Below are 27,303 nucleotides of genomic sequence, written 5' to 3'. Positions count from 1 at the left end.
CCGCGAATTCTTCTAGCCAATTGGATATCCTTGGGCATAATGGTGACTCTTTTAGCATGAATGGCACACAGATTAGTATCTTCGAATAGACCTACCAAATAAGCCTCACTAGCTTCCTGGAGAGCCATAACCGCTGAACTTTGAAAACGTAAATCTGTTTTAAAATCTTGTGCTATTTCACGAACCAATCGTTGAAACGGCAATTTTCTAATAAGTAATTCGGTACTCTTTTGATAACGTCTTATCTCACGAAGAGCTACAGTACCTGGCCTATAACGATGAGGTTTTTTTACTCCACCAGTAGCTGGTGCGCTTTTACGGGCGGCTTTCGTCGCTAATTGTTTACGAGGAGCTTTCCCTCCAGTCGATTTTCTAGCAGTTTGTTTAGTACGAGCCATCTTATTTTTTTTTTTGTAAGTATATAAGAAATGTCAATATACTAAACCGCTATAGCAACTCGATAAACACACAATGAATGAGATAAATTTATTTATGACCTTCTTTTATAGCTTTGCCCAACATTACGGAGTACTAATCTGGGATTGGTGCGTACTTTTTCTAATGGGCGGAGCCGATAGGTATTATAAAGAGATTAGGGAAAATTCTTAGGTCAGTATTTTGAAGTCTTTTCGAAGTTATCATCGGATTGTTTTAGGTATATAGAAAAAACAAAATAAAAGAAAAATAATGACCGGTCGTGGAAAAGGTGGTAAAGGACTTGGAAAAGGGGGTGCAAAACGACACCGAAAAGTTTTACGTGATAATATCCAAGGAATTACCAAACCTGCTATTAGAAGATTAGCTAGACGTGGAGGAGTAAAACGTATATCGGGATTAATTTACGAAGAAACTCGTGGAGTTTTGAAAGTGTTTTTGGAAAATGTTATTAGAGATGCCGTAACATATACTGAACATGCTAAGAGAAAAACGGTAACGGCTATGGATGTTGTTTATGCTTTAAAACGTCAAGGTCGTACTTTATATGGTTTTGGTGGTTAATTTTCATTTTTCATATTTGAAGTAGAAGAATATGTCCTCCATCGCATTCTTCCCATAGCATATGTATATATACAAAAAAAAAAAAAAAAAAAAAAAACGGTTCTTTTCAGAACCACAACATATTTTGCTTGAATATGAAAATAAAAAAAAATAAATAACTTACACATTAGTTTGTTCTCTTATATATAAGAACAACCCTCGCATTTATTGATACGCACATACATATACACTACATACATACATATAGATAAGAACATAAGCGAGTAGAGGAACTTTTATTTATCTTCATCTCATTATTTGCAATTTTTATTTCTAGTACGAACGTTATTATTAACGATGCTGAAAATAATCACATTAACCAACCACAATTCCAGTTATTATTACAGATGATAAGTTTTCTTATATATCAGGACATTTATTTATTTTTTTTTTATCTAACAGTACGTTACACGAGAATCTCTTCTATCTCAACCAAAGAAAATAGAGAAATCAACGAATCAATAAATCTATCTAGCTCTATATATATATATATATATATATATATATATATATATATATATATATATATATATATATATATATATTAACTATATTATAATCTCTTTTTATATATATATATATAAAAATAAAAAAAATTGTGGCCCTTAAAAGGGCCGGTTTATGCATATGTATTTCGATAAAATAAAGAAAAATAATATAATTAATAAAGAATTAAGCTTTCTTTTCTGTCTTTTTCGGTAAAAGTACAGCTTGAATGTTAGGAAGAACACCACCTTGTGCGATGGTTACTCCAGACAACAATTTATTCAATTCTTCATCGTTTCTAATGGCTAATTGTAAATGCCTTGGAATTATACGGGTCTTTTTGTTATCTCTAGCAGCATTTCCTGCTAATTCGAGTACTTCGGCTGCCAAATATTCCATAACAGCTGCCAAATATACTGGAGCTCCGGCACCGACTCGTTCTGCATAATTGCCTTTTCTCAACAAACGATGTATACGTCCTACAGGAAATTGTAATCCAGCTCGGTTTGAGCGAGACTTTGCCTTTCCCTTTACTTTACCACCTTTACCACGTCCAGACATTTTTTTTTTATATATATTTTTCTTTTTCAAAAAAAAAAAAAATAGAACTGTGTCAATTGAAAACTATGAAGCGCAACCGATGCGACGAAACTAACTGTTAAACAAAAAATTTACACTCGACCTATCTATTTATATTAACATGCCCTACCAATGAAATTATAGCAAATGCGCAAACGTAGAAGGGTGGAGCCTATTAGAATTACGTACGTTGATATAAAAGAGATGGACATAAGTGCTGTTAACTGCTAATTTTACCCATTTTTCGATAAAAACGGTACGTCATTCGAGTGTTTTTATTTTATTTCAAGAGAAATAATGCCACCAAAAGCTAGCGGAAAGGCAGCGAAAAAAGCCGGAAAGGCTCAAAAGAATATTTCGAAAGCCGATAAAAAGAAAAAAAGGAGGAGGAAGGAAAGTTATGCTATTTACATTTACAAAGTACTTAAGCAAGTTCATCCTGATACCGGTATATCGAGTAAAGCTATGAGTATAATGAATAGTTTTGTTAATGATATATTCGAACGAATCGCCGCCGAAGCATCCAGATTGGCTCATTATAATAAACGTTCAACAATTACAAGTAGAGAAATTCAAACTGCAGTGAGATTATTGCTTCCCGGAGAATTAGCAAAACACGCAGTCAGTGAAGGAACTAAAGCCGTTACCAAATATACTAGTTCTAAATAATAAGTATAACACATCTACTATATTGACCGAAAATTTTTTATTTTATTTACTTAAATGGTAACATCGACAAAAAAAAAAAAAAAAAAAAAACGGTTCTTTTCAGAACCACAATACTACTTTTTTTTATTTATATATGATAACAACGAACGAACGACTGACTGACTTTAATTCAATTGATATTCCACTTAACTGAAAATTATGTATATATATATATATATATATATATATATATAAAAAAACTTTCTAACGTCGCTTTTGTTTAAAAAAGTTTCATATACTAATTCACTGTCGGCTAAAGGCAAAAAAAAAACCCGACCGTCGGTAAGATAAAACATACAAAGCGGTTGGTCGGTTGCCGTTGTCAAAGTAGTTTTTGTGGCGTCTTTGAAATTATGTTATAAACACTTTCTTTTTCTTTTCAAATTGGTTTGAAATTTTAAATAAAATATGTTCATTTCCTAAAATAATATACTATACAATGTAAAAAAGAATAAAAAATGTCGGATAAAATATTAAATATTGTAATAGACAGACATAGTTGCGAATAGAGCGAAGTAGCTCGTTCAAAGAAAATTTAATCAGTCAATCAATTTATTGTAATAATTATAATTTGCTACTACCACTCACCCACCATTCGATATCTAAAATGAAATATACGCGGGTTCCAATATTGAAATTTGATATTATTCTTATATTTAGTATGTCGGAACACATTGTTATTGAAAAATACTCATAATAATATATTAGTTGGGAACATATAGTAGAAACGTGTCGCGTAAATCAGGGTAGACATGTCACCGTTCAAATGATAATTGCGGTATTATTTCAATTCGTTTTGATATTTTTAAATATTTGTAATTATTGTGAATAGACACGTTTCAATTTACATTCATTGTATTTTATGAAGGACTTTTATTTAATTTCGAAATTATATCTAAAGTGCTAAGCATCGACGGAAATAAATTTTTAACCATTTTTAAGTGGTACTTTTTTTTAATAACAAACGTTGTTAGCAATTATTAAATTATAGTAAAACTTCGGCGAAAGTTCGAAGTATACCTTAGTTAGTTATTTGTCAATTTTTTTCATTACATTCGATTCGAAAATCTCGAAGAAACCAAGGTTTTTGAGGTTGGTTTGGTTTATGAGGTTCGTTTTTTAACTTAGTTCTATTCGTTCGTTCAGTCTTCCGTCCGCTTTATTTGAATGACTCCTCTTGTAACTCATTACACGCGAAAAATTAAAAGTCTTTTATACTTTTAAGTATATAGAGAGGTGAAATTTTATAAAACTAAATATAAAAGTACATCCAATATTTTTTTTTTTTTTTTTATATCAGTTTAGTGTAGTTTATCGACGATATAATAACTCTCAAGGTTGTTTGTTAGTAGTTATGGCGGATACAGAAAATCAAACTTCGGTTGTAACCGCAACGTCTGCGTCTAATTCACCGCAGGTTTCGTCGTCTCCAATAAATAAAAAGGAAAAAAAAGCTAAAAATCCTAGGACCAAACCATCTCATCCACCGACTTCGGAAATGGTAAACAATGCGATCAAAGGTTTAAAGGAACGCGGAGGCTCATCTTTACAAGCAATTAAAAAGTACATTGCTGCCAATTACAAAGTTGATGCAGAAAAAGTAGCGCCATTCATCAAAAAATATTTGAAAGCATCTGTAGTATCGGGATCTTTGGTACAAACTAAAGGTAAAGGAGCTTCCGGATCGTTCAAGTTAGCTTCGGCAACTTCGACTGGTGGTACTTCGGCTAAAACGAATGCTATTGACAAAAAGAAAAAGAAAACAGCCGCTTCTACTCCAGGCGTAACTAAATCCAAAAAAATTGTAACAGCTGCAAAAAGAAATGCTATTATTGCAGGAGGAGGAGTGGATAAATCGAAAAGTATTAAGAAATCTAATAAAGGCAAAAAAACGACAGGTACAGCAGCGGCTTCTTTAAAAACTTCGACAACAACAACACCAACTACTGATAAGAAAGGCGTTAAAGTTGCCAAAAAAACAGATAAAAAATCTTCGGCTAAAGGAGGAGTCGCCGCCGCCGCTACCAATACAGCCAGTGCCGCATCATCCGAAATTAAAACGAAGAATCCTACTAAAGCAAAAAAATCCAATAAAGGCAGTCCCACGAAAAAGCCGAAAGCACCAAAACCTAAAACTGCGAAAGCAGCTGCTAGCAGTTCCTCTCCTAAAGCAAGAAAAGCCGCCGCCGCCGCTCCTAAAAAGAAGAAATAAAAAGAATATTTTTTTTCTGACAGAAAGATAGTACAACAATCGAGAAGTATTATCGGACTGATGATGGGTACGACGACAATCGACAATAATAACAAATGGCCCTTGTCAGGGCCACAATTTTTTCATTTATTTATGAAGAAAATGAAAAACAAATAATGTTTGTTTTGATGAAACAAGAATTTTTTGAATTTCGGTTCAATAATTGATATGTTATGTTATATATAACATTTTCATCGATCGATGTAATGTAGGTTGTTACCACCTTCTAGATTTGTCTCGACCTACCTACGATATAGTAGATCTAATCTGTTTTATAAACTTTCAATTATTATATGTCGATATTGTCTAAAATTTGTTAGTTAAAAATAATAATTTTCTCTATCTCGTGTGCGTGCGTGCGTGCGTGTGTGTGTGTGTGTGTGTGTGTGTGTGTGTGTGTGTGTGTGTGTGTGTGTGTGTGTGTGTGTGTGTGTGTGTGGTGCGCGTGCGTGCGTGCGTCTTCTTTACCCAATCAACAATCACATCCTTCTTTTATATTTCAATGTTTTCAAACGAACATCCTATATTTATATCAAAATATTATACTACTATCATAAATGTTAAATTATTTGTGGTTCTGAAAAGAACCGTTTTTACTTACAATATATATATAAAACAAAAAATCTATTATAATCAAATAGATAAAATGTAATTTTATATAAAAAAAAAAAAAAAAAAAATTTGTATTTATGCTCGTTCTCCGCGAATTCTTCTAGCCAATTGGATATCCTTGGGCATAATGGTGACTCTTTTAGCATGAATGGCACACAGATTAGTATCTTCGAATAGACCTACCAAATAAGCCTCACTAGCTTCCTGGAGAGCCATAACCGCTGAACTTTGAAAACGTAAATCTGTTTTAAAATCTTGTGCTATTTCACGAACCAATCGTTGAAACGGCAATTTTCTAATAAGTAATTCGGTACTCTTTTGATAACGTCTTATCTCACGAAGAGCTACAGTACCTGGCCTATAACGATGAGGTTTTTTTACTCCACCAGTAGCTGGTGCGCTTTTACGGGCGGCTTTCGTCGCTAATTGTTTACGAGGAGCTTTCCCTCCAGTCGATTTTCTAGCAGTTTGTTTAGTACGAGCCATCTTATTTTTTTTTTTGTAAGTATATAAGAAATGTCAATATACTAAACCGCTATAGCAACTCGATAAACACACAATGAATGAGATAAATTTATTTATGACCTTCTTTTATAGCTTTGCCCAACATTACGGAGTACTAATCTGGGATTGGTGCGTACTTTTTCTAATGGGCGGAGCCGATAGGTATTATAAAGAGATTAGGGAAAATTCTTAGGTCAGTATTTTGAAGTCTTTTCGAAGTTATCATCGGATTGTTTTAGGTATATAGAAAAAACAAAATAAAAGAAAAATAATGACCGGTCGTGGAAAAGGTGGTAAAGGACTTGGAAAAGGGGGTGCAAAACGACACCGAAAAGTTTTACGTGATAATATCCAAGGAATTACCAAACCTGCTATTAGAAGATTAGCTAGACGTGGAGGAGTAAAACGTATATCGGGATTAATTTACGAAGAAACTCGTGGAGTTTTGAAAGTGTTTTTGGAAAATGTTATTAGAGATGCCGTAACATATACTGAACATGCTAAGAGAAAAACGGTAACGGCTATGGATGTTGTTTATGCTTTAAAACGTCAAGGTCGTACTTTATATGGTTTTGGTGGTTAATTTTCATTTTTCATATTTGAAGTAGAAGAATATGTCCTCCATCGCATTCTTCCCATAGCATATGTATATATACAAAAAAAAAAAAAAAAAAAAAAACGGTTCTTTTCAGAACCACAACATATTTTGCTTGAATATGAAAATAAAAAAAAATAAATAACTTACACATTAGTTTGTTCTCTTATATATAAGAACAACCTCGCATTTATTGATACGCACATACATATACACTACATACATACATATAGATAAGAACATAAGCGAGTAGAGGAACTTTTATTTATCTTCATCTCATTATTTGCAATTTTTATTTCTAGTACGAACGTTATTATTAACGATGCTGAAAATAATCACATTAACCAACCACAATTCCAGTTATTATTACAGATGATAAGTTTTCTTATATATCAGGACATTTATTTATTTTTTTTTTATCTAACAGTACGTTACACGAGAATCTCTTCTATCTCAACCAAAGAAAATAGAGAAATCAACGAATCAATAAATCTATCTAGCTCTATATATATATATATATATATATATATATATATATATATATATATATATATATATAAATTTAACTATATTATAATCTCTTTTTATATATATATATATAAAAATAAAAAAAATTGTGGCCCTTAAAAGGGCCGGTTTATGCATATGTATTTCGATAAAATAAAGAAAAATAATATAATTAATAAAGAATTAAGCTTTCTTTTCTGTCTTTTTCGGTAAAAGTACAGCTTGAATGTTAGGAAGAACACCACCTTGTGCGATGGTTACTCCAGACAACAATTTATTCAATTCTTCATCGTTTCTAATGGCTAATTGTAAATGCCTTGGAATTATACGGGTCTTTTTGTTATCTCTAGCAGCATTTCCTGCTAATTCGAGTACTTCGGCTGCCAAATATTCCATAACAGCTGCCAAATATACTGGAGCTCCGGCACCGACTCGTTCTGCATAATTGCCTTTTCTCAACAAACGATGTATACGTCCTACAGGAAATTGTAATCCAGCTCGGTTTGAGCGAGACTTTGCCTTTCCCTTTACTTTACCACCTTTACCACGTCCAGACATTTTTTTTTTATATATATTTTTCTTTTTCAAAAAAAAAAAAAAAAAATAGAACTGTGTCAATTGAAAACTATGAAGCGCAACCGATGCGACGAAACTAACTGTTAAACAAAAAATTTACACTCGACCTATCTATTTATATTAACATGACCTACCAATGAAATTATAGCAAATGCGCAAACGTAGAAGGGTGGAGCCTATTAGAATTACGTACGTTGATATAAAAGAGATGGACATAAGTGCTGTTAACTGCGGTGTAAGAGTAAAGTTGACTCCGAGACTTCGACGAGTGAACAAGTGTGACAGTGAAGTGAAGTGAAAGCGGACTCAGGTGAGATACTGATAAAACTTTCCTTCTTTTTCAGCAGGTAGCTGTGCCTTGACACAGCCTTTTATTTATAATGCTAAAAAACATTTCTGCATGAAAGAATTGTGTTTATCAACACATATTTGATTGTGCGGAATTATCCGTTTTTTCGAAACAGCCGTACTTATCAGTACGGCTTAAACTTTTCTTTTAGGTAACTTTAGATACCAAACCAAAATAGGAAAACCGGGACCGAGAGCAACAGGCATGGAGCCTAAAAACTCCAAGAATAAGGAGAAAACAACTGAATTATCCAGAATCATAATTCAGCAAAAAGCTGATTATGAAGCGCTGGTTGAGAAGATGGGACAGCAAATTAAATCCCTCGAAGAGAGAATGAGGAATTATGAACAAACGTTAATTGCTAAAGACAAGCAAATTAAGTCCTTAGAGGACATTATTAAAGAAAACAATGCCGATAACTACAAATTGGCAGACACAATTGTAGAATTGAGAGATGAGATAAAAACTCATGAGAAAAAAATACAAGAACGTACACAAATCGAAGACTGCCCTATGGAAGGAGACTTCACGGAAGTGAAGAACAAAAAAAAAAGAAAAAAAGCAGATAAACAATCCTCAGACGAAGAAGAAGAAACATCAACGGACAATCAAATCCAAGAAGAATTGGAGAAAATAAAAAAAGACGAACAAAGGAAACAGACAAAACCGGAGAGAAGGCCACCTCCGATAATTCTAAAATCCCCACTGATGTGGACAGCACTACGCAAACAGCTAGTGCAAAGAAAAATCGATGCCCAGTGTAAAATGGGAATACACACGGGCAAAATAACGACGGCGACTAAAGACGACTTTAACAAGATGAAGATGCTCCTGAGCGAGTATAAGGAAATTGAGTGGTATACATACCTACTCAATGAAGAAAAGGAAAGGAAGCTCGTCATAAAAGGACTTGCTGTTAACACCCCAGTGTCGGAGGTAGAGGAGGAATTGAAGGAAAATGGACTTAGACCGAAGAAAGTATGGCAGTTGACAAGCCGTACTCAAAGAAATCAGGACAACACACGAAAACTACTACCTATATACATGGTAGTAATAGAACCGAAAGAAGAACCAACTTATAAGAAGTTGAGATACCTCTGCCACACAAAAATAAGTGTGGTAGAACAAAAAAGGCACGACGGACCTGTACAATGTTACAGGTGTCAGGGATTCCATCACGGACAAAGCACGTGCAACATGGACGTGCACTGCGTGAGATGCGCGGGAGCGCATAGAGCGGCGGAATGCACGCTCAGCAAGACGGAAAAACCGAATTGCAAGAACTGCGGAGGAGAACACCCCGCAAACTACAAAGGGTGCCCGAAACACCCGAAAAAGACGGAGAACAACCAAGCAAGGAACACCACGCAAACAGGACGCACTTACGCACAAGTTGCGAAGAAAACAACGAAGACAGAAGAAAAAACACCGGAGCTACTGAGTATGTTGCAAAATATGCAGATACTCATAGCAACACTTATCGCCCAACAAAAATAAACCACAAGAGGACACCCCCCGACACGGTAATTCTGCATTTCACAAGGAAATGTAGAGTTATACATCGGGGACAGCTATAGAGAAGGCGAAGGACCACTCGGATTAGATCTTTTCCTATCGGCATGAGGTAGGAAGAGGTTTACCCGAGGCCGCGAAACACACACACACACGAAGACGTCCAGAACAAGAAGCCAAGAGTGTATAGCCAACAGGCTAATCTCTTTAATAAAAAGATAAGACATCCCAGAATCTCCCATAGACCTAAGGGGAGAGGAGGGATTCTACACGCGAAACTGCGACGTGAGAGAGGATGAGGACCTGTCGGAAGTGACAGGGGGTGGTTGGAATGTTCTTCTTCGCACCCACTCGTGGATTTATCCGGGGGTGGATGTCTAGAGGGACGGGCTCGTCTCAAGGGAAATGTGTGGCTGTTAACTGCGGGCGCTGTTGCTAAGTGTTGACGAGTGAACAAGTGCGACAGTGAAGTGAGGTGAAAGCGGACTCAGGTGAGATACTGATAAAACTTTCCTTCTTTTTCAGCAGGTAGCTGTGCCTTGACACAGCCTTTTATTTATAATGCTAAAAAACATTTCTGCATGAAAGAATTGTGTTTATCAACACATATTTGATTGTGCGGAATTATCCGTTTTTTCGAAACAGCCGTACTTATCAGTACGGCTTAAACTTTTCTTTTAGGTAACTTTAGATACCAAACCAAAATAGGAAAACCGGGACCTAGAGCAACAGGCATGGAGCCTAAAAACTCCAAGAATAAGGAGAAAACAACTGAATTATCCAGAATCATAATTCAGCAAAAAGCTGATTATGAAGCGCTGGTTGAGAAGATGGGACAGCAAATTAAATCCCTCGAAGAGAGAATGAGGAATTATGAACAAACGTTAATTGCTAAAGACAAGCAAATTAAGTCCTTAGAGGACATTATTAAAGAAAACAATGCCGATAACTACAAATTGGCAGACACAATTGTAGAATTGAGAGATGAGATAAAAACTCATGAGAAAAAAATACAAGAACGTACACAAATCGAAGACTGCCCTATGGAAGGAGACTTCACGGAAGTGAAGAACAAAAAAAAAAGAAAAAAAGCAGATAAACAATCCTCAGACGAAGAAGAAGAAACATCAACGGACAATCAAATCCAAGAAGAATTGGAGAAAATAAAAAAAGACGAACAAAGGAAACAGACAAAACCGGAGAGAAGGCCACCTCCGATAATTCTAAAATCCCCACTGATGTGGACAGCACTACGCAAACAGCTAGTGCAAAGAAAAATCGATGCCCAGTGTAAAATGGGAATACACACGGGCAAAATAACGACGGCGACTAAAGACGACTTTAACAAGATGAAGATGCTCCTGAGCGAGTATAAGGAAATTGAGTGGTATACATACCTACTCAATGAAGAAAAGGAAAGGAAGCTCGTCATAAAAGGACTTGCTGTTAACACCCCAGTGTCGGAGGTAGAGGAGGAATTGAAGGAAAATGGACTTAGACCGAAGAAAGTATGGCAGTTGACAAGCCGTACTCAAAGAAATCAGGACAACACACGAAAACTACTACCTATATACATGGTAGTAATAGAACCGAAAGAAGAACCAACTTATAAGAAGTTGAGATACCTCTGCCACACAAAAATAAGTGTGGTAGAACAAAAAAGGCACGACGGACCTGTACAATGTTACAGGTGTCAGGGATTCCATCACGGACAAAGCACGTGCAACATGGACGTGCACTGCGTGAGATGCGCGGGAGCGCATAGAGCGGCGGAATGCACGCTCAGCAAGACGGAAAAACCGAATTGCAAGAACTGCGGAGGAGAACACCCCGCAAACTACAAAGGGTGCCCGAAACACCCGAAAAAGACGGAGAACAACCAAGCAAGGAACACCACGCAAACAGGACGCACTTACGCACAAGTTGCGAAGAAAACAACGAAGACAGAAGAAAAAACACCGGAGCTACTGAGTATGTTGCAAAATATGCAGATACTCATAGCAACACTTATCGCCCAACAAAAATAAACCACAAGAGGACACCCCCCGACACGGTAATTCTGCATTTCACAAGGAAATGTAGAGTTATACATCGGGGACAGCTATAGAGAAGGCGAAGGACCACTCGGATTAGATCTTTTCCTATCGGCATGAGGTAGGAAGAGGTTTACCCGAGGCCGCGAAACACACACACACACGAAGACGTCCAGAACAAGAAGCCAAGAGTGTATAGCCAACAGGCTAATCTCTTTAATAAAAAGATAAGACATCCCAGAATCTCCCATAGACCTAAGGGGAGAGGAGGGATTCTACACGCGAAACTGCGACGTGAGAGAGGATGAGGACCTGTCGGAAGTGACAGGGGGTGGTTGGAATGTTCTTCTTCGCACCCACTCGTGGATTTATCCGGGGGTGGATGTCTAGAGGGACGGGCTCGTCTCAAGGGAAATGTGTGTGTGTCTGTTAACTGCTAATTTTACCCATTTTTCGATAAAAACGGTACGTCATTCGAGTGTTTTTATTTTATTTCAAGAGAAATAATGCCACCAAAAGCTAGCGGAAAGGCAGCGAAAAAAGCCGGAAAGGCTCAAAAGAATATTTCGAAAGCCGATAAAAAGAAAAAAAGGAGGAGGAAGGAAAGTTATGCTATTTACATTTACAAAGTACTTAAGCAAGTTCATCCTGATACCGGTATATCGAGTAAAGCTATGAGTATAATGAATAGTTTTGTTAATGATATATTCGAACGAATCGCCGCCGAAGCATCCAGATTGGCTCATTATAATAAACGTTCAACAATTACAAGTAGAGAAATTCAAACTGCAGTGAGATTATTGCTTCCCGGAGAATTAGCAAAACACGCAGTCAGTGAAGGAACTAAAGCCGTTACCAAATATACTAGTTCTAAATAATAAGTATAACACATCTACTATATTGACCGAAAATTTTTTATTTTATTTACTTAAATGGTAACATCGACAAAAAAAAAAAAAAAAAAAAAACGGTTCTTTTCAGAACCACAATACTACTTTTTTTTATTTATATATGATAACAACGAACGAACGACTGACTGACTTTAATTCAATTGATATTCCACTTAACTGAAAATTATGTATATATATATATATATATATATATATATATATAAAAAAACTTTCTAACGTCGCTTTTGTTTAAAAAAGTTTCATATACTAATTCACTGTCGGCTAAAGGCAAAAAAAAAACCCGACCGTCGGTAAGATAAAACATACAAAGCGGTTGGTCGGTTGCCGTTGTCAAAGTAGTTTTTGTGGCGTCTTTGAAATTATGTTATAAACACTTTCTTTTTCTTTTCAAATTGGTTTGAAATTTTAAATAAAATATGTTCATTTCCTAAAATAATATACTATACAACTATACAATGTAAAAAAGAATAAAAAATGTCGGATAAAATATTAAATATTGTAATAGACAGACATAGTTGCGAATAGAGCGAAGTAGCTCGTTCAAAGAAAATTTAATCAGTCAATCAATTTATTGTAATAATTATAATTTGCTACTACCACTCACCCACCATTCGATATCTAAAATGAAATATACGCGGGTTCCAATATTGAAATTTGATATTATTCTTATATTTAGTATGTCGGAACACATTGTTATTGAAAAATACTCATAATAATATATTAGTTGGGAACATATAGTAGAAACGTGTCGCGTAAATCAGGGTAGACATGTCACCGTTCAAATGATAATTGCGGTATTATTTCAATTCGTTTTGATATTTTTAAATATTTGTAATTATTGTGAATAGACACGTTTCAATTTACATTCATTGTATTTTATGAAGGACTTTTATTTAATTTCGAAATTATATCTAAAGTGCTAAGCATCGACGGAAATAAATTTTTAACCATTTTTAAGTGGTACTTTTTTTTAATAACAAACGTTGTTAGCAATTATTAAATTATAGTAAAACTTCGGCGAAAGTTCGAAGTATACCTTAGTTAGTTATTTGTCAATTTTTTTCATTACATTCGATTCGAAAATCTCGAAGAAACCAAGGTTTTTGAGGTTGGTTTGGTTTATGAGGTTCGTTTTTTAACTTAGTTCTATTCGTTCGTTCAGTCTTCCGTCCGCTTTATTTGAATGACTCCTCTTGTAACTCATTACACGCGAAAAATTAAAAGTCTTTTATACTTTTAAGTATATAGAGAGGTGAAATTTTATAAAACTAAATATAAAAGTACATCCAATATTTTTTTTTTTTTTTTTATATCAGTTTAGTGTAGTTTATCGACGATATAATAACTCTCAAGGTTGTTTGTTAGTAGTTATGGCGGATACAGAAAATCAAACTTCGGTTGTAACCGCAACGTCTGCGTCTAATTCACCGCAGGTTTCGTCGTCTCCAATAAATAAAAAGGAAAAAAAAGCTAAAAATCCTAGGACCAAACCATCTCATCCACCGACTTCGGAAATGGTAAACAATGCGATCAAAGGTTTAAAGGAACGCGGAGGCTCATCTTTACAAGCAATTAAAAAGTACATTGCTGCCAATTACAAAGTTGATGCAGAAAAAGTAGCGCCATTCATCAAAAAATATTTGAAAGCATCTGTAGTATCGGGATCTTTGGTACAAACTAAAGGTAAAGGAGCTTCCGGATCGTTCAAGTTAGCTTCGGCAACTTCGACTGGTGGTACTTCGGCTAAAACGAATGCTATTGACAAAAAGAAAAAGAAAACAGCCGCTTCTACTCCAGGCGTAACTAAATCCAAAAAAATTGTAACAGCTGCAAAAAGAAATGCTATTATTGCAGGAGGAGGAGTGGATAAATCGAAAAGTATTAAGAAATCTAATAAAGGCAAAAAAACGACAGGTACAGCAGCGGCTTCTTTAAAAACTTCGACAACAACAACACCAACTACTGATAAGAAAGGCGTTAAAGTTGCCAAAAAAACAGATAAAAAATCTTCGGCTAAAGGAGGAGTCGCCGCCGCCGCTACCAATACAGCCAGTGCCGCATCATCCGAAATTAAAACGAAGAATCCTACTAAAGCAAAAAAATCCAATAAAGGCAGTCCCACGAAAAAGCCGAAAGCACCAAAACCTAAAACTGCGAAAGCAGCTGCTAGCAGTTCCTCTCCTAAAGCAAGAAAAGCCGCCGCCGCCGCTCCTAAAAAGAAGAAATAAAAAGAATATTTTTTTTCTGACAGAAAGATAGTACAACAATCGAGAAGTATTATCGGACTGATGATGGGTACGACGACAATCGACAATAATAACAAATGGCCCTTGTCAGGGCCACAATTTTTTCATTTATTTATGAAGAAAATGAAAAACAAATAATGTTTGTTTTGATGAAACAAGAATTTTTTGAATTTCGGTTTAATTGATATGTTATGTTATATATAACATTTTCATCGATCGATGTAATGTAGGTTGTTACCACCTTCTAGATTTGTCTCGACCTACCTACGATATAGTAGATCTAATCTGTTTTATAAACTTTCAATTATTATATGTCGATATTGTCTAAAATTTGTTAGTTAAAAATAATAATTTTCTCTATCTCGTGTGCGTGCGTGCGTGCGTGCGTGCGTGCGTGTGTGTGTGTGTGTGTGTGTGTGTGTGTGTGTGTGTGTGTGTGTGTGTGTGTGTGTGCGCGTGCGTGCGTGCGTCTTCTTTACCCAATCAACAATCACATCCTTCTTTTATATTTCAATGTTTTCAAACGAACATCCTATATTTATATCAAAATATTATACTACTATCATAAATGTTAAATTATTTGTGGTTCTGAAAAGAACCGTTTTTACTTACAATATATATATAAAACAAAAAATCTATTATAATCAAATAGATAAAATGTAATTTTATATAAAAAAAAAAAAAAAAAAAATTTGTATTTATGCTCGTTCTCCGCGAATTCTTCTAGCCAATTGGATATCCTTGGGCATAATGGTGACTCTTTTAGCATGAATGGCACACAGATTAGTATCTTCGAATAGACCTACCAAATAAGCCTCACTAGCTTCCTGGAGAGCCATAACCGCTGAACTTTGAAAACGTAAATCTGTTTTAAAATCTTGTGCTATTTCACGAACCAATCGTTGAAACGGCAATTTTCTAATAAGTAATTCGGTACTCTTTTGATAACGTCTTATCTCACGAAGAGCTACAGTACCTGGCCTATAACGATGAGGTTTTTTTACTCCACCAGTAGCTGGTGCGCTTTTACGGGCGGCTTTCGTCGCTAATTGTTTACGAGGAGCTTTCCCTCCAGTCGATTTTCTAGCAGTTTGTTTAGTACGAGCCATCTTATTTTTTTTTTTGTAAGTATATAAGAAATGTCAATATACTAAACCGCTATAGCAACTCGATAAACACACAATGAATGAGATAAATTTAGAGAGAGAGAGAGAGAGATTCGTTGTGAAAAATTAGGAAGGAAGGGTTTTTTTTTTTTTTTTTTGGTAATTTGGTTATGATTTGCATTAGGCCCTGATATAGGAATTTTTTCCTCTGCAGGGCTGGGTGTGGGGATATTTAGTTGGGAAGTGTTTGCTCGGCTGCTTCTAGCGGTGCAGTTACATTTTTTTTTTTTTGTTAAGATTTTTTTTTTTTCTTTTTTATATTTTTTTTTGGGGGGTTTTTTTTTTTTATATATTTTTTTTTTTGTTTATTTTTTGTTTTTTCTTAATCTAATTGGGGGTGGGCGGGTACAGCTGCGGCTGTATTATTCCCTATCGTCGGACATTTGTCTGGAGAATCGGTTCTCCAGGTTGCAGGGAAACCGCAGAAAACCTGCAACTCCGACGATGGATGAAAATGAGGGTGGGTGTTGGGGGTAGGAATTTATCTGATTGATATGGGAGCTATTATTGAGGAAATTGAGGAAGGATGAGGAGGGTCCCTTTCGCAACGGAATTTTTGATTCTATGGATCGAATCAGTTAGAAGGGGCTTGGAGGTCATTTAGGCGGCTTGGAATGGGGGTTATGTCAGTATTGACATAAATGGCGTTGCTAGGGCTAAACCTACACTTTTTCAGTGGGACGTGTTTGGTTTTTGGGTGAAAGCGAAATGAATGCGGTTACCCACGCCGCTGGTTACGGTACAATTATAACCGTAAAAAGGGGGAATGAGGCGTTGTAGCGTTTCGGCTACTAGCGCCCGAGAAGTAGGGATGGCGTTCATTATTGTTGTTGCCAGGATTTCGATTAGGATTTTAGTGTCAGTAGACAGGTCGTAAGGGGTTTGAGGTTTTTCTAGGGTGACTGGGGCTGTATCCTGGGGGGCTTTCGGAGTTTCAATCCTTTTCGGACAGCGGGGGTGGAAGGCGGGGTGAGGTCCGCCGCAATTTTTACAGGTAGGGGAGTTAGCTTTTGGGCATTTTTCTGGCTTGTGACCAGAAGCACCACAGGTTGGACAAATAGGTTTGGCATTGCAGGTGTCTGCGGAGTGGCCGGTAGATGAGCAACGGTTGCAGTATTTGGGGACTGCGGGTATGGTGTTTGAATTTGAGGCTTCGCAGTAGTGCGGAAGCCCGTGGAAGTTAATACCCTTGGTTAGGGCGTGATGGTAGGCGGTTTCGGAATCTGTAATAATTCGGAACATGGATGTGGGTTTATTCGTGGATCTAGCTATAATTCTCCAAGTTTTAAGGACAGGGAATTTCAGGATAGAGAGGATCTCCAGGAACTCTTCTTCGGTGTAGGATTGGTCTACATTCTTGCAGACCAGAGAAAAGGTGGTTTTTTTGGTTTTAGTGGTGAGGGGTTTTTGGGCTCTTTGGGGAGGGTTTATCGGGATTACGACGATTTTCTCGTCGCCTATGGCGTAACGGATTTTCCTTGCCAACGTTTCGTGATGAAACGTGGAAGGAATTTTGAGGAGGGCGGTTCCATTGGGGTTAGCTTTGAGAAAGCTCATTTGTCCCCTCAACAGCTCTTGCGTGTTGAGGAGATTGTAGAGCTCTCTCTGTGAGGTATATTTAGTTGGGAGGTTTCTCAAATTGAGTGTTTGGGTGATGGTTTGGGATTGTTGGTGGGTTTTGGGGGTCTGGGATTGTTGGTGGGTTCTGGGGGTCTGGGGTTGTTGGTGGGTTCTGGGAGTCTGGGTTTGACTTGGTGCCTGGGGTTTAGTGGTATTTTGGGTATTTTTTTTTGGCTTTTGAGGTATTGAGATTGACTTGGAATTTAGAGGGGGAATTTTGTTTTTGGGGATCGCGCCTTGTCGGGTATAATCAACACGCTGGGATTTAGAGTTGGACGATTTCTGCGAGACCCTAGAAGCATAGGAATCCGCAGATGGTGCTGGTGAGGAGCTTCTATTATTCTCGAGTGATTTCCGTTTGATATACTCAATGGCATTACGAACTTGGGTGAATTGATTTGGACTGTACCGCGAGTATTCTGCGACCAATTCTGCAAAGGTTTCCTCCTCAGAAGGAGAATTGGGGTTGGTAGGGAGTGGTGGGAATTCATCGATGGTGGAAACAGGTTTACTTCGGGTTTGAATGGGGGAACGGGGTACTCGGGGCATTTTCAAAAGTGAAATAGGTGAAATAAAAGATCGATAGAGTCAGATCAAGTGAGGATAAGAAATAAGGATTTCGAGAATTGAAATCCTTTGTTAGTACCTAACAAGAGTTGGCTATCAAAGCCGACAGCGGACTCACTGCCGGAGGGAGTTTCCTCCCCGGTTAAAGAATTCCTGACCCTTTTGATTGCCTGTTAGTGTTTTATAAAAATGAAAATAATATTCACCTGAAACTGGCTGATCCTAGGACTCACGTTGGTTCTTGAAACACTTGCCCCCGAAAGGGTTTATTTCATTATAAAAAAAAGCCCCGAAAAGGGCAGGTAGGTAGAGCAACAAAGCCCCGAAAGGGGCATTTTTTGCAATGGTATACACTAATAATACGAGTTTCTTTGTCAGCGAGAATTTTTAATCGCAGTAGGCGACCCTGCGTTTACCGGTGTGTTTTCTAAAATAAAACAGTGACCGATTATACAGCAGTCCTTTAATCCGTACTTGCGACCTTCTCGAAGCGCTCTAAGAAAGCAACTGAGATAAATTTAAAGAGAGAGAGAGAGATTCGTTGTGAAAAATTAGGAAGGAAGGGTTTTTTTTTTTTTTTTTTGGTAATTTGGTTATGATTTGCATTAGGCCCTGATATAGGAATTTTTTCCTCTGCAGGGCTGGGTGTGGGGATATTTAGTTGGGAAGTGTTTGCTCGGCTGCCTCTAGCGGTGCAGTTACATTTTTTTTTTGTTAAGATTTTTTTTTCTTTTTTATATTTTTTTTTTTGGGGGGTTTTTTTTTTTATATATTTTTTTTTTGTTTATTTTTTGTTTTTTCTTAATCTAATTGGGGGTGGGCGGGTACAGCTGCGGCTGTATTATTCCCTATCGTCGGACATTTGTCTGGAGAATCGGTTCTCCAGGTTGCAGGGAAACCGCAGAAAACCTGCAACTCCGACGATGGATGAAAATGAGGGTGGGTGTTGGGGGTAGGAATTTATCTGATTGATATGGGAGCTATTATTGAGGAAATTGAGGAAGGATGAGGAGGGTCCCTTTCGCAACGGAATTCTTGATTCTATGGATCGAATCAATTAGAAGGGGCTTGGAAGTCATTTAGGCGGCTTGGAATGGGGGTTATGTCAGTATTGACATAAATGGCGTTGCTAGGGCTAAACCTACACTTTTTCAGTGGGACGTGTTTGGTTTTTGGGTGAAAGCGAAATGAATGCGGTTACCCACGCCGCTGGTTACGGTACAATTATAACCGTAAAAAGGGGGAATGAGGCGTTGTAGCGTTTCGGCTACTAGCGCCCGAGAAGTAGGGATGGCGTTCATTATTGTTGTTGCCAGGATTTCGATTAGGATTTTAGTGTCAGTAGACAGGTCGTAAGGGGTTTGAGGTTTTTCTAGGGTGACTGGGGCTGTATCCTGGGGGGCTTTCGGAGTTTCAATCCTTTTCGGACAGCGGGGGTGGAAGGCGGGGTGAGGTCCGCCGCAATTTTTACAGGTAGGGGAGTTAGCTTTTGGGCATTTTTCTGGCTTGTGACCAGAAGCACCACAGGTTGGACAAATAGGTTTGGCAATGCAGGTGTCTGCGGAGTGGCCGGTAGATGAGCAACGGTTGCAGTATTTGGGGACTGCGGGTATGGTGTTTGAATTTGAGGCTTCGCAGTAGTGCGGAAGCCCGTGGAAGTTAATACCCTTGGTTAGGGCGTGATGGTAGGCGGTTTCGGAATCTGTAATAATTCGGAACATGGATGTGGGTTTATTCGTGGATCTAGCTATAATTCTCCAAGTTTTAAGGACAGGGAATTTCAGGATAGAGAGGATCTCCAGGAACTCTTCTTCGGTGTAGGATTGGTCTACATTCTTGCAGACCAGAGAAAAGGTGGTTTTTTTGGTTTTAGTGGTGAGGGGTTTTTGGGCTCTTTGGGGAGGGTTTATCGGGATTACGACGATTTTCTCGTCGCCTATGGCGTAACGGATTTTCCTTGCCAACGTTTCGTGATGAAACGTGGAAGGAATTTTGAGGAGGGCGGTTCCATTGGGGTTAGCTTTGAGAAAGCTCATTTGTCCCCTCAACAGCTCTTGCGTGTTGAGGAGATTGTAGAGCTCTCTCTGTGAGGTATATTTAGTTGGGAGGTTTCTCAAATTGAGTGTTTGGGTGATGGTTTGGGATTGTTGGTGGGTTTTGGGGGTCTGGGATTGTTGGTGGGTTCTGGGGGTCTGGGGTTGTTGGTGGGTTCTGGGAGTCTGGGTTTGACTTGGTGCCTGGGGTTTAGTGGTATTTTGGGTATTTTTTTTTTGCTTTTGAGGTATTGAGATTGACTTGGAATTTAGAGGGGGAATTTTGTTTTTGGGGATCGCGCCTTGTCGGGTATAATCAACACGCTGGGATTTGGAGTTGGACGATTTCTGCGAGACCCTAGAAGCATAGGAATCCGCAGATGGTGTTGGTGAGGAGCTTCTATTATTCTCGAGTGATTTCCGTTTGATATACTCAATGGCATTACGAACTTGGGTGAATTGATTTGGACTGTACCGCGAGTATTCTGCGACCAATTCTGCAAAGGTTTCCTCCTCAGAAGGAGAATTGGGGTTGGTAGGGAGTGGTGGGAATTCATCGATGGTGGAAACAGGTTTACTTCGGGTTTGAATGGGGGAACGGGGTACTCGGGGCATTTTCAAAAGTGAAATAGGTGAAATAAAAGATCGATAGAGTCAGATCAAGTGAGGATAAGAAATAAGGATTTCGAGAATTGAAATCCTTTGTTAGTACCTAACAAGAGTTGGCTATCAAAGCCGACAGCGGACTCACTGCCGGAGGGAGTTTCCTCCCCGGTTAAAGAATTCCTGACCCTTTTGATTGCCTGTTAGTGTTTTATAAAAATGAAAATAATATTCACCTGAAACTGGCTGATCCTAGGACTCACGTTGGTTCTTGAAACACTTGCCCCCGAAAGGGTTTATTTCATTATAAAAAAAAGCCCCGAAAAGGGCAGGTAGGTAGAGCAACAAAGCCCCGAAAGGGGCATTTTTTGCAATGGTATACACTAATAATACGAGTTTCTTTGTCAGCGAGAATTTTTAATCGCAGTAGGCGACCCTGCGTTTACCGGTGTGTTTTCTAAAATAAAACAGTGACCGATTATACAGCAGTCCTTTAATCCGTACTTGCGACCTTCTCGAAGCGCTCTAAGAAAGCAACTGGAGATAAACACACACATTTCCCTTGAGACGAGCCCGTCCCTCTAGACATCCACCCCCGGATAAATCCACGGGTGGGTGCGAAGAAGAACATTCCAACCACCCCCTGTCACTTCCGACAGGTCCTCATCCTCTTTCACGTCGCAGTTTCGCGTGTAGAATCCCTCCTCTCCCCTTAGGTCTATGGGAGATTCTGGGATGTCTTATCTTTTTATTAAAGAGATTAGCCTGTTGGCTATACACTCTTGGCTTCTTGTTCTGGACGTCTTCGTGTGTGTGTGTGTTTCGCGGCCTCGGGTAAACCTCTTCCTACCTCATGCCGATAGGAAAAGATCTAGTCCGAGTGGTCCTTCGCCTTCTCTATAGCTGTCCCCGATGTATAACTCTACATTTCCTTGTGAAATGCAGAATTACCGTGTCGGGGGGTGTCCTCTTGTGGTTTATTTTTGTTGGGCGATAAGTGTTGCTATGAGTATCTGCATATTTTGCAACATACTCAGTAGCTCCGGTGTTTTTTCTTCTGTCTTCGTTGTTTTCTTCGCAACTTGTGCGTAAGTACGTCCTGTTTGCGTGGTGTTCCTTGCTTGGTTGTTCTCCGTCTTTTTCGGGTGTTTCGGGCACCCCTTGTAGTTTGCGGGGTGTTCTCCTCCGCAGTTCTTGCAGTTCGGTTTTTCCGTCTTGCTGAGCGTGCATTCCGCCGCTCTATGCGCTCCCGCGCATCTCACGCAGTGCACGTCCATGTTGCACGTGCTTTGTCCGTGATGGAATCCCTGACACCTGTAACATTGTACAGGTCCGTCGTGCCTTTTTTGTTCTACCACACTTATTTTTGTGTGGCAGAGGTATCTCAACTTCTTATAAGTTGGTTCTTCTTTCGGTTCTATTACTACCATGTATATAGGTAGTAGTTTTCGTGTGTTGTCCTGATTTCTTTGAGTACGGCTTGTCAACTGCCATACTTTCTTCGGTCTAAGTCCATTTTCCTTCAATTCCTCCTCTACCTTCGACACTGGGGTGTTAACAGCAAGTCCTTTTATGACGAGCTTCCTTTCCTTTTCTTCATTGAGTAGGTATGTATACCACTCAATTTCCTTATACTCGCTCAGGAGCATCTTCATCTTGTTAAAGTCGTCTTTAGTCGCCGTCGTTATTTTGCCCGTGTGTATTCCCATTTTACACTGGGCATCGATTTTTCTTTGTACTAGCTGTTTGCGTAGTGCTGTCCACATCAGTGGGGATTTTAGAATTATCGGAGGTGGCCTTCTCTCCGGTTTTGTCTGTTTCCTTTGTTCGTCTTTTTTTATTTTCTCCAATTCTTCTTGGATTTGATTGTCCGTTGATGTTTCTTCTTCTTCGTCTGAGGATTGTTTATCTGCTTTTTTCCTTTTTTTTTTGTTTTTTACTTCCGTGAAGTCTCCTTCCATAGGGCAGTCTTCGATTGGTGCTATTTGAGTTTTCAACTCATCTATTTCGGTTAGCTTCTTTCTTAATTCTTCTACCAATGTGTCGTTTTCGTCGTCCAGTGTTTTATTTTCGATCATTAAGTACTCAATTCGCCTGTCTTTATCGTATATAGTATCTTCCAAATTTTTCATTTTCTCCTCGAGGGATTTGACTTGTTGTCCCAGCGCTTCATAGTCAGCTTTTTGCTGAATTATGATTTTGGATAATTCAGTTGTTTTCTCCTTATTCTTGGAGTTTTTAGGCTCCATGCCTGTTGCTTTCGGTCCCGGTTTTCCTATTTTGGTTGGTATCTAAAGTTACCTAAAAGAAAAGTTTAAGCCGTACTGATAAGTACGGCTGTTTCGAAAAAAACGGATAGTTCCGCACAATCAAATATGTGTTGATAAACACAATTCTTTCATGCAGAAATGTTTTTTAGCATTATAAATAAAAGGCTGTGTCAAGGCACAGCTACCTGCTGAAAAAGAAGGAAAGTTTTATCAGTATCTCACCTGAGTCCGCTTTCACCTCACTTCACTGTCACAACAACAACAACAGCAGCAACGCTACTTGCAGTTTACAGCACTTTACTACGAATACACTGGAGATAAATTTATTTATGACCTTCTTTTATAGCTTTGCCCAACATTACGGAGTACTAATCTGGGATTGGTGCGTACTTTTTCTAATGGGCGGAGCCGATAGGTATTATAAAGAGATTAGGGAAAATTCTTAGGTCAGTATTTTGAAGTCTTTTCGAAGTTATCATCGGATTGTTTTAGGTATATAGAAAAAACAAAATAAAAGAAAAATAATGACCGGTCGTGGAAAAGGTGGTAAAGGACTTGGAAAAGGGGGTGCAAAACGACACCGAAAAGTTTTACGTGATAATATCCAAGGAATTACCAAACCTGCTATTAGAAGATTAGCTAGACGTGGAGGAGTAAAAGGTATATCGGGATTAATTTACGAAGAAACTCGTGGAGTTTTGAAAGTGTTTTTGGAAAATGTTATTAGAGATGCCGTAACATATACTGAACATGCTAAGAGAAAAACGGTAACGGCTATGGATGTTGTTTATGCTTTAAAACGTCAAGGTCGTACTTTATATGGTTTTGGTGGTTAATTTTCATTTTTCATATTTGAAGTAGAAGAATATGTCCTCCATCGCATTCTTCCCATAGCATATGTATATATACAAAAAAAAAAAAAAAAACGGTTCTTTTCAGAACCACAACATATTTTGCTTGAATATGAAAATAAAAAAAAAAAAAAAAAAATAACTTACACATTAGTTTGTTCTCTTCTTATATATAAGAACAACCTCGCATTTATTGATACGCACATACATATACACATAGATATATACTACATACATACATACATACATAAATACATATAGATAAGAACATAAGCGAGTAGAGGAACATTAACCAACCACAATTCCAGTTATTATTACAGATGATAAGTTTTCTTATATATCAGGACATTTATTTATTTTTTTTTTATCTAACAGTACGTTACACGAGAATCTCTTCTATCTCAACTCTAACTCTAACTATATATATATATATATATATAAAATTTAACTATATTATAATCTCTTTTATATATATATAAAAATAAAAAAATTGTGGCCCTTAAAAGGGCCGGTTTATGCATATGTATTTCGATAAAATAAAGAAAAATAATATAATTAATAAAGAATTAAGCTTTCTTTTCTGTCTTTTTCGGTAAAAGTACAGCTTGAATGTTAGGAAGAACACCACCTTGTGCGATGGTTACTCCAGACAACAATTTATTCAATTCTTCATCGTTTCTAATGGCTAATTGTAAATGCCTTGGAATTATACGGGTCTTTTTGTTATCTCTAGCAGCATTTCCTGCTAATTCGAGTACTTCGGCTGCCAAATATTCCATAACAGCTGCCAAATATACTGGAGCTCCGGCACCGACTCGTTCTGCATAATTGCCTTTTCTCAACAAACGATGTATACGTCCTACAGGAAATTGTAATCCAGCTCGGTTTGAGCGAGATTTTGCCTTTCCCTTTACTTTACCACCTTTACCACGTCCAGACATTTTTTTTTATATATATTTTTCTTTTTCCAAAACAAAAAAAAAATAGAACTTTGTCAATTGAAAACTATGAAGCAACCGATGCGACGAAACTAACTGTTAAACAAAAAATTTACACTCGACCTATCTATTTATATTAACATGCCCTACCAATGAAATTATAGCAAATGCGCAAACGTAGAAGGGCGGAGCCTATTAGAATTACGTACGTTGATATAAAAGAGAGGGACATAAGTGCTGTTAACTGGAGATTCATTGTGTGTTTATCGAGCGTGTGGGTGCACTGTTGGGATTCATTCGGAAGTAATTCGTGGGGCTGGTTACGGTCCTGTTGAGTTTACGGTGAGTGAACATCTGTGACTGTGCAGTGAAACGAAAGCGGACGCGGGTAAGACCCAAATAAAACTTTTATTGCAGGTTGTGTCAGTCAGGCACATTTATTTTATAAGCTTTAAGATTTTCTTCGCATGAGGAAAGTCTTATAATAAAGCATTTGATTGCGCGGAGAATTCCGCTATTTAAAGTTTCCGTACACTAGTACGGACAAATATTTAACTTTTAAATTTCAGGCAATTTTAGAGAATTTAAAAAAAAAAGAGAAATACAGACGAGAGTACAGGCATGGAGCCTGAAAACCCAAAGTGTAGGGAAAAACCCTACGATAGGGGATCATCGAGAGAGAGGAAGACGAAAACGCTCGAAGCGACAAACAAGAAGCTGGAAGAAGAATTGAAACGAATGAACGAAGAACAAAAAAAAACGGTGGAAGAAAACAAGCTCCTAAGAAAAACAATTGAAATGCAACTTACAAAAATCGATAGCTTGACCGAAATGGTAGAAAATCTAGGCAGTAAACTGACAAAACTGCTAGAGCAAAATGAAAAAAACCAAAATAAAGGACAAACCCAAACGGAAAACAAAACATGCGAGAGCCAGACAATAGTAATGGAGGACTCAAGCAGCGAAGACTGCCCAATGGAAGTAGAGGATTTCACGCAAGTGAAAAATAAAAGAAAACGTAAGAATGCGAAAAGCAAACTTACGATAGAAAATAAAACCGACAACAACGAAAACGGAAAGGAAATAGAAGAAGAACTAAAAAAAATAAAGAGAGACGAAGAGGAAAAACAAAAAAAACCAGAGAGGAGGCCACCTCCAATCATATTGAAATCCCCACTGATGTGGACTGTTATCAGGAAACAACTGATACAGAGAAGCATAAACGCCCAATGCAAAATGGGCAGCCACACCGGAAAGATCACCACGCAATCAGTGGATGATTTCAATAAAATGAAGATGCTCCTGAGCGAGCACAAAGAAATAGAGTGGTACACGTACGCACTCAAAGAGGAAAAAGAAAGAAAGCTAGTGATTAAAGGACTAGCAGTCAACACCCCAGCACCGGAAGTAGAAACCGAGCTGAGGGAAATAGGATTAAAACCGAAAAAAGTATGGCAATTGACTAGCTATACGCAAAAAAATCAAGATAACACCAGGAAATTACTACCAATATACATGGTAGTTATCGAGCCTGCAGAAGAGCAGGCATACAAAAATCTGAGATATCTCTGCCACACGAAAATAAGTGTGGTAGAACAGAAAAAACACGACGGACCTGTACAATGCTACAGGTGCCAAGGATTCCATCACGGACAGAGCACGTGCAACATGGACGTGCGCTGTGTAAGATGCGCAGGAGAACACAGGGCCGCGGACTGCACCCTGAGCAAGACCGAGAAGCCGAAATGCAGAAACTGCGCAGGTGACCACCCAGCCAACTACAGGGGGTGTCCGAAAAATCCCAAAAAAGAGGAAACAAAAAAACCAACAATAAAAACCACGATCCCAGGAGTCAGCTACGCCCAAACGGCCAAGAAAACGCCGACAGCCTCAATTCCTCAAAAACAAAAAGGAACGGGCGAGATATTGAGTATGCTGCAAAATATGCAGGCACTCATAGCGACATTAATAGCCCAACAAGTCAAATAAAATGACAAACAACCTTCCTAGTCAAATAAAGATCGGCTCGTGGAACACAGGAGGACTACGAACAAACCAAAACACCATGGGAGTGATCTTGGAGGAAGAAGATTACGATATCTTCGCTCTACAAGAAACAAAATTGCCAGGTGACACACACAGATTCACCTGGCCAGGCTACAACGTTTATAGAGACGATATAAGCGGACGCTCCGGAGGCACAGCGATCTTAGTAAAAAAAGAGTTGTGCCAACACCGAATAAATTCACCGGACGGACTACTTAGCATGGAGGCGACAATAGTAGTCATTAAAACATCATACGGCGATATTAGAATAATATCAGCATACGTAAGGCCTGAGACTACAA

At 38.0% G+C, this 27,303-nt stretch overlaps 6 protein-coding genes across 6 annotated transcripts; 3 read left to right on the top strand and 3 right to left on the bottom strand.

The window, feature by feature from the left end:
• The first annotated feature begins 631 nt into the window (after positions 1-631).
• LOC130452969 (histone H4) lies at positions 632-1,081 on the top strand. Its single transcript, XM_056792523.1, has one exon. The coding sequence runs from the start codon at positions 688-690 to the stop codon at positions 997-999; it is 312 nt and encodes a 103-aa protein (XP_056648501.1). The 5' UTR covers positions 632-687; the 3' UTR covers positions 1,000-1,081.
• A 576-nt stretch (positions 1,082-1,657) lies between these two features.
• Positions 1,658-2,106, bottom strand: LOC130452762 (histone H2A). Its single transcript, XM_056792184.1, has one exon. It carries the CDS (start codon positions 2,083-2,085, stop codon positions 1,711-1,713), a length of 375 nt encoding a protein of 124 aa, XP_056648162.1. The 5' UTR covers positions 2,086-2,106; the 3' UTR covers positions 1,658-1,710.
• A 4,287-nt stretch (positions 2,107-6,393) lies between these two features.
• LOC130452970 (histone H4) lies at positions 6,394-6,843 on the top strand. Its single transcript, XM_056792524.1, has one exon. The coding sequence runs from the start codon at positions 6,450-6,452 to the stop codon at positions 6,759-6,761; it is 312 nt and encodes a 103-aa protein (XP_056648502.1). The 5' UTR covers positions 6,394-6,449; the 3' UTR covers positions 6,762-6,843.
• A 561-nt stretch (positions 6,844-7,404) lies between these two features.
• On the bottom strand, positions 7,405-7,903 carry LOC130452755 (histone H2A). The gene has a single exon (XM_056792173.1). It carries the CDS (start codon positions 7,836-7,838, stop codon positions 7,464-7,466), a length of 375 nt encoding a protein of 124 aa, XP_056648151.1. The 5' UTR covers positions 7,839-7,903; the 3' UTR covers positions 7,405-7,463.
• A 15,736-nt stretch (positions 7,904-23,639) lies between these two features.
• On the top strand, positions 23,640-24,090 carry LOC130453294 (histone H4-like). Its single transcript, XM_056792950.1, has one exon. The coding sequence runs from the start codon at positions 23,691-23,693 to the stop codon at positions 24,000-24,002; it is 312 nt and encodes a 103-aa protein (XP_056648928.1). The 5' UTR covers positions 23,640-23,690; the 3' UTR covers positions 24,003-24,090.
• Positions 24,091-24,510: 420 nt separating this feature from the next.
• On the bottom strand, positions 24,511-25,066 carry LOC130453293 (histone H2A). The gene has a single exon (XM_056792948.1). The coding sequence runs from the start codon at positions 24,956-24,958 to the stop codon at positions 24,584-24,586; it is 375 nt and encodes a 124-aa protein (XP_056648926.1). The 5' UTR covers positions 24,959-25,066; the 3' UTR covers positions 24,511-24,583.
• Positions 25,067-27,303: the final 2,237 nt, after the last annotated feature.

Source organism: Diorhabda sublineata, chromosome 2 (genome assembly GCF_026230105.1).
Source record: "Diorhabda sublineata isolate icDioSubl1.1 chromosome 2, icDioSubl1.1, whole genome shotgun sequence".
Classification (NCBI taxonomy): domain Eukaryota; kingdom Metazoa; phylum Arthropoda; class Insecta; order Coleoptera; family Chrysomelidae; genus Diorhabda; species Diorhabda sublineata.
This window is presented reverse-complemented; position numbering and strand designations above follow the sequence as displayed.